Below are 7,376 nucleotides of genomic sequence, written 5' to 3' on the forward strand. Positions count from 1 at the left end.
GGGACTGCTTGTTATCCTGTATCAACAGAAGAAGAAAGAGTTGCAAGACATGCAGCTGAGAGGTGTATACAGTTTTTGCTTCAGATGATCCAAAGTGGGCTATTTTTTTGTTTTGTGTAAGCAGATCTTAAAATATTGTGTGCTTTGCATCATGGCTTAAGAAGGGTTTTGAGCTAGAAGAGATGGAGAAGTTGGCAGAACGCTTCACATGAGATCACAATATCAAAATCAGCTTCCTGCATTCAGAGATGAAATATATTGAACCTGACCTTCAGGGGAAATTACAATGCTTATCTTTCTGATCAGACTACTGTGGGAGAAGGGCAGTGTACAAACATCGTATTTTGAGTAAGGTAACTGATCAGTTGAGTTATAGACTCTGCCTACTTTTTTGTTAATTATATATTTAGGAATAGCTTGATTTTGTTCATTCAAAAAGTTGTTATTAAAAGCTTTAGCAAATTATGGTTAATGGAGTTCCATTAACTCCAAATGGTTCATCTGAGAAGTTAGTTTGCAGTCTTCTGTTCTTACTCTGAAGCGTTTGCTTCTGGCTTGTAGAATAAATCTGTTTGCCATTCCTTTTTTAGTTTTTCTAGAGGTATAACTTATGACGCATCTCTGGCCACTTCTTTCACTCTTCCTGTTTCTTTTCAAATAGACAAGTGCCTCAGGTTTTTTTGGGACACTTGAGGAATCTCTGCCTCAGCTAAATGCCATAGTTCTTAAATGCTGATAGCGAGTGATTTACTGGTGGTTCTACTGGGGGTGGATGGGTGGGGAAGAACTGAAGAAGCTGGTCATTGCAAGTTGTTTGCCTGGTTATTCTCTAAGGGTTGGGGGGAAAGGCTTACGCTGTGTTTCTGTTGTGTTAATGGTGACTTCTTGTAAATACAAACTCTTCAAATTTAATTCAGTGTTGCTGTTTACTGTATATATGTCATGTAAAATGGTATGGTAGAGGACTGAGTAGCTAATGTCTTGTCTGCGCTCGTAACATGTAATCACATTTTATATTCTGACATGGATGTAAATTTAGATGTCTAACTTGATCTTAGTAGCAAGCTAATAAATAGAAACTATAGAAACTAGTGGCAGTGGGATGAAACATTATGAAATGTTGACCTGCTTTTGACCTTTTCTTTAATAGGTAAGTTCAGTTCTACGCTCTACGAGACAGGGGGCTGCGACATGTCACTTGTGAACTTTGAGCCAGCTGCAAGAAGAGCATCCAACATCTGGTGTGTGTGAAGGCCAGTCAAGAGTGATGATTCTTGTCTTACTGCAGCAAAATCTTTGATTTTAATTTTAAAAGGTTATTTATTATGGACTACCAAAAAATGAATATAAAACGTTATCCATATACTTTTATTCTTGAAACCGAAGTGATTTTTACTAGAAGATGACACTAATGGCATAAATAATCCTCTCCACTTAAATCTCAGAAAATGAAGACTACTATTAGCTTAAGTAATAAATGTACAAACTGAGAACTTGACAAATGCATTTTTGATTGGCTTATAGAAAGCCTTTGTTAAAGGATTTAACCCAGGATTTGGGAAAGTAGGTGGCTGTTGACCGTAATGGCTATTAACAAATGAACTTCCAATTGTGAAGCAAATGTAAACTGATAAATTTGTTCTCAAGTTCATGGATGTTATGAAACAATACATGGAAGTGTTAACATGCCTGAGGTTAAAATTTGACTTAGAGCTGAAATAGCCAGCTACATACCGGAAGGTTCATCTGTTGTTGGAAAGATGCCCTTTCTTTCTCTGAAGGGTCAGGAGGCAGAAGAAAGAAAAAGAACCCAATCCCCCATCCCCCCCAACTTCTGCCAATCCACTTCACTGCATAGAACTGCCTTGAAGCTATCGCGTCATGCTGAATGCTACAAATTCCCACCATGTGTAGGTGGAATAGCTATTGGAGTTATGGAGTAATGAATATAAAAGCTCCCATCTTCAAATTTTTCTTGTGAAAGTGTGCAAGTGCCTCTTGTAGAGTTGAACTTTGACAAAAAGTTCTGTATTCCTTGCACAAAGCTGCCAATGCCTGCCTCTACTGCTTGCATGTTCCAAATGCAATGGCTTTGCTGATGGCTGCTGTTTTGAAGTTGTATGTGCTAATGGAAGGAACAAATGGGCCACATCCAAATAATCATATCTCAGCTTTAGGGAATACTTGAATTTTTCAGTGAAATAAAATTGATAACAAAGAATGTTTTTATCTTAAGGCAAGGAACTGAAGGGAAGTTGCATAAATTCGATACAAGTCTTACAGCCATGTGATTTACATGGAAAACAAACATCTAAAAGCTATCCAAAATTGGGGAAAGAAGCAATGGTTGGATATGGACTCTCATACAATAAGAGAAATTTCTCCTCATCGCTAATGAATGGAAATTGCAAAGTAATTTTGCTTTACTTAGCAAAGGTTTAAATTTATTTAAAGTTAAGTTTTTCAAAAGCAATTTAAGATTAAGTAACTTGGTATACTTGTGTTAAGTATGTATTATTTTTGGCACTTTTGGGACCTTGGTAAAAGCAGTATAGAATTAACAAAAACTCTGTGTGTGAACACATAGTAGACTCTTCACTCCTTTAGAGGTATGATGCATGTTTACACATCAGTACCTAACAGATTATAAAACATCTTTGTTTTTTCAAGTGGAATAATGACTATCATGATAATCCTTGTTAGACAGCTTAGGGACTGGGTGTTGAAAAAATCATACCAAGGGTAAGGGTAAAGAGTCTTCTGATTTACTATAGCTACAGAATTTACTACAATACACAACACTAAGTGGATACTTGTATTGAAAATGTGATCAAAGGAAAGATTTAAAGAAAGATTTTTAGATAAAATTTGCAAGGAGCCAAAATTAATTTGGGACACTAGAAAATTAGAATGGCCTGTTGAAATAAAATGTAGTTTTATAATCTGAAGTCTTTCCCCTGTTCTTATAGTGACACGGACTCTCACGTATCGAGTTCTACCTCAGTTCGCTTTTACCCACATGATCTAGTAAGTTTTTCTTATTTATTTTTATAGCATGCGAAAAATCAGAAGACTGTCCAATTTTATAGCACTGATTAATTGTCCTATATAGTAGTTCTTTATTCTTAAAAAGGATTTTTGTCTGAGTTTAAATGAAGATAAAGTATTTACTTATTGTTGCCATGTCTTCATATATACATACAAATTCATCTCTCTGTGTAACACTTAAAATAGAAATGGTTTACTCTGATCTAAAGCATAGTGGTTCTCTAAATAATGTGGAAGTTGGATGTTTGGAGGTACCTTGTAAAGGTTTCCAGAGATGACTGGACACCTTGGACAGGGTTTTCCTTCTGTGCATTACCAAGATTAGAAGGCAGCAGAAGGAATAAATTTTCGTGTTCTGACCAAGAGAAACTTCAGTAATTTCCCTGAAAGGAATTTACAAACTTGTCATTGGAATCTGCTGTGCAAAATTTTAATTCATATGCAAGGAGTGACTGGGGAAAAAAGGCAGAGGCTTACGCTGTTTCATACTGCAAATAACTTTAGAATTCCTTAGTTTTGTCATCTCAAACCTTCTGTACTGTTGTCAAGTCCAGGCATATCTGTAATCTTAATTCTGAAGTCTGATACTGGTGTGTCATGAAAACAGTGCAAGTGGTCATGATCCTTAAGCTAGGAAACCCAAGTAAAGTATATTGAAGTACCTAATGGCCTAATCAAGAAGGAAAATGAAATACGGATTCAGCATGTGGCAGAGGGGAGCAAGAGACCTCTAGTTTCCTGACCATGCTTTTGATCAAGAATGTGCTTTTCAAACCTGGTGTCTGCTAGAGGAACTTTCTCTGCTTTCCAGCATCCCCCTTGACAAATGTAGCCTTCAGAAAAAGAGGCTGCATTACCTGTTATGTACTGCTGGCTTGCCAGTGTAGTCCCATTGGAGGGAATGATTCTGTTTAAGGCAAACTCGTATTTATAAAAACTTAGCCCATGTGCGTAAATGGAAAGTGCCACTGAAATTTATTAGCGTGACTAATGTTATGTTATGGTGATGCTACCTTTTGAGAAACCAAGTTTTAAAAAAGTTGTCAGAAAAAACACCTGCTTTCTGGCACAGCTTATCTTTAGGTAATATGTTTCGTACTTTTGTAATGCCTTTAGAAAGGGAGTGTTCCTGCTTGGTTTTTTTATTAGTATTTTTTCTAGGAAGGAAAAGCTGTCTAAGCATAGTTATAGTACACTGATGTTTTAAGGAGTCATGAAAAAAATTTTCAAAATGAGAAGTTGAATGTTAAAGTTTAAGATGACTATAAAAAAACCACCAAAACAAACAAAAAATCCCTATAATTTTGACACTTAAAGGTGACATGAGAATTTTTCATTAAATGACATTTTAAACTAAAGGGTGGTGCATTAAGATGTTTCTTGGCCCGTTAATGAAATTATAAAGTGGGTTAGACCACACAAACATACTGTAGTAACTACTTTTTAACTGTCTGAGTACTCTCCTTACATGTCCTTTATGGTTGTTAGTATTACTGGGATTTCAAGAGAACTATAGAATGACAAACTACAAAATAAGTGAGAAATAGTCAGTCATAAATAGTACTTAACTAGTTGGGCCAGAACTGTTTTAGTTTGTCTCTGAGTATATGCTGAAGGTAGTGGGTTTGAATTTGACCGTGATGCATGCATATGTTGCTTTGTCATGCAAAACCAACCATTTGGCATGGGTGTGCATGCAGATTAGCTGACTATAAGAAACATGTTGTACTTTATTTAAATTAAGAGTTGGATTATTCTTGTAGCGTACGCTATTCCTGTTCACATATCAGTTTACTTGTCTTCAAATTTGAAGCTTTCATGGTAAATGAGATAATGTGCTTGGAAGACGTATTTGTTCTTCATTTGAAATAAGGCATATGCTAAAATGCCAAACAGTTGTGTTGTGTGCAAACTATTACTGCTGCTGGTGCTATTCATTTGCCATGATAAGGACAGCAAAAGTAAGTAGAAGCCTCAGAACTGACAGTGTTTAACAAATAACTTCTTAAAAGTGAAACTAAGTAATTCTAGCAATTTTTCCACAGCAGTTTTCAGTAGAATACAGTGATATAATAAAAATGAACTTTTGTTAATACTGACTTTCTTTTAGCTGTCTCTTCCTCAGATCAGGTTGAACAGGCTGCTAACCATGGATACAGATCTGCTGGAGCAGCAAGATATTGACCTGAGCCCTGACCTTCAGGACCACATGCAACCTCAAGAGGAAGCAGCTCAAAAAGTCAAGCAGTACTATCGCTTTTGGATCCTGCCTAAACTTTGGATTAGCATCAATTTTGATAGATTAACGCTTCTGGCTTTATTTGATAGGTGAGATCCTCATATGTTACTAGACCTCAAAAAGTAAAGATTAAAAAATAGTAACTAAACTGTAACACAGATAAGTTATCGATAGAGAAATTATGCTTATTTTCTGTACTCTGAAAGATGAAAGAATAATACAAAATGCATTTTTTCCTAAAATAATGAAGGCTAGTCTCCCTTTTCTTCCAGCAATGCTAAAAAGGAAGGGGAGAGGGGAACACAAACCCCCCTCACTTTGCATGAGTCAGGCAATAACAATAAGTATAGTCTATGCAAGTTCAAATCCATTCTTAACTACTTTGCTACCAGCAGCATAACTCTTGTTAACTTCTGACTATAACTGTTCCCTTGCAGCTTTTTCTAGACATAGTTGGCTTTTAATTCTGTCTTGTTTTGTTTTGTTTTTTCTCTCTCCCTCTAATACAGGAATCGTGAGATCCTTGAAAATGTCTTAGCTGTCATCCTAGCTATTCTAGTTGCATTTCTGGGCTCTGTACTTCTTATAGAGGGCTTTTTCAAGGATATTTGGGTCTTCCAGTTCTGCCTGGTAATAGCCAGTTGTCAGTACTCGCTGTTGAAGGTATTTTGATTTCTATCTTCACTTTCTATAAATAATAGAAGTAACTTTTGTTGGGTGTTGCAGGTTGGTTAGAGGAAAAACTGTATGTTTATCGTTTAAAAAGAAATGAGTAAACTTCTGCTTCATGGGAAGTTTGATAGGTGGTCATACAAGGTCACTAGAATGGTTCTGTGTATGGTTGTTAAACAACTCTTTATTTGTTGTTCTCATGCGCTTTTTGTTTTCCCAAAGAGGGGCACATTCTTTACTGGTTGAAAAAAGCCTACAAGCTAAACTTGATGTTTCATTGTTTGTTTGGGTTTTTTAGTGGATATGCCTCTATGCATTCGTATTAAGCAATTATATATAAGCATATTTTTAATCAGAGTCTTGATTTTTTTATTAGACAATTGTTAATAGTATTTTATGTAATTGAAGAATATTGTTTATTTCTTTATGATTAGTCTATTGGGGGAAATTAGATTTAAAATCGAAGTGTATAACTTTTTTAAAAAGGTAGAAGTTCTAAAAATGAGGGTTAAACTTTGGCTATAGACATACACTCTTTGAACAGATTTTATGGTTTAATAGATTGTGCTATTTAAAGGCTGTAGAATGGCTTGACAATTGTAAAATTAATTGTAGATATTATTAAAAGAACTTCAATCTAGGAAGAGTGTGTGTGTGGAGGTAAATGCACTTAACTGTAGATTGGGTAACTTTCCTCTTTCCATTTTGGTTTCAGAGCGTTCAGCCAGATTCTTCTTCCCCTCGACATGTAAGTCATGGGCATGTGTCACTGTACTAACTCTGCAGACATAGAACTTCCACAGAGGATTTATCTTTTTAGTTTGATCTTTTTGGCATTTCTCTTGCGTGCCTTCTCATAAGGCACAAGAGGCTTCTGTTGTCTTGGTGTGTGAGAAGGAAACGGATACTATTTTTTTCCCCCCATAGCCTTTGTTTGTGTTTAGCAAATCAAGTCCTCCTTGTTTTAAGCCTAGCTTTTGCTATAGAGCCATATGATGATAGATTTTTGGATGGAATCTTTAGTATTGGAGCAATTCAGTAAGTAATCTTTGTGTTGTAATTTGCTATGCTGGTATGAACTGACACAGCTTTGATGTTCTATTCTGGTCTTGTAGATAATTTGGTTGTCCTACTGTGCACACAGCCTTATTTTTTTTCACTCTATTAAGCTGAATATGCAATGCTCTAGTGAGCATTAACATTTGAGCATGGAAATGCTTATGTGCTAGTGTTGCACAATATGTTTATATTCTATTGTGCATCTGCTAGATTGCCAACAGAAAATATTTTTATGTCTTAAGATCTGAAAAAGCATTATTCCTCTGCAGCAAGTCATTCATATTACTTTAGGTAATAGGTTATATGTTTTAATGAACACACAAATTCATTCCTTCCCCTCGACACCGCGCCCCCCCCC

At 35.9% G+C, this 7,376-nt stretch overlaps 1 protein-coding gene across 1 annotated transcript in view; it reads left to right on the forward strand.

Annotated features, from left to right (window-relative positions):
- The window catches only part of LOC104627487 (pecanex-like protein 1), a gene marked incomplete at its 3' end in the record, with an annotated part of 47,080 nt that extends 40,373 nt beyond the window's left edge, over positions 1-6,707 (forward strand). Inside the window, exons 8-12 of the mRNA XM_010295769.1 lie at positions 1,151-1,241; positions 2,970-3,027; positions 5,159-5,376; positions 5,797-5,950; positions 6,675-6,707. Coding sequence (XP_010294071.1) covers positions 1,151-1,241; positions 2,970-3,027; positions 5,159-5,376; positions 5,797-5,950; positions 6,675-6,707 — 554 coding nt within the window. The remainder of the gene's footprint in view (positions 1-1,150; positions 1,242-2,969; positions 3,028-5,158; positions 5,377-5,796; positions 5,951-6,674) is intronic.
- Positions 6,708-7,376: the final 669 nt, after the last annotated feature.

This window comes from Phaethon lepturus, unplaced genomic scaffold, assembly GCF_000687285.1.
Source record: "Phaethon lepturus isolate BGI_N335 unplaced genomic scaffold, ASM68728v1 scaffold6071, whole genome shotgun sequence".
Lineage (NCBI taxonomy): Eukaryota > Metazoa > Chordata > Aves > Phaethontiformes > Phaethontidae > Phaethon > Phaethon lepturus.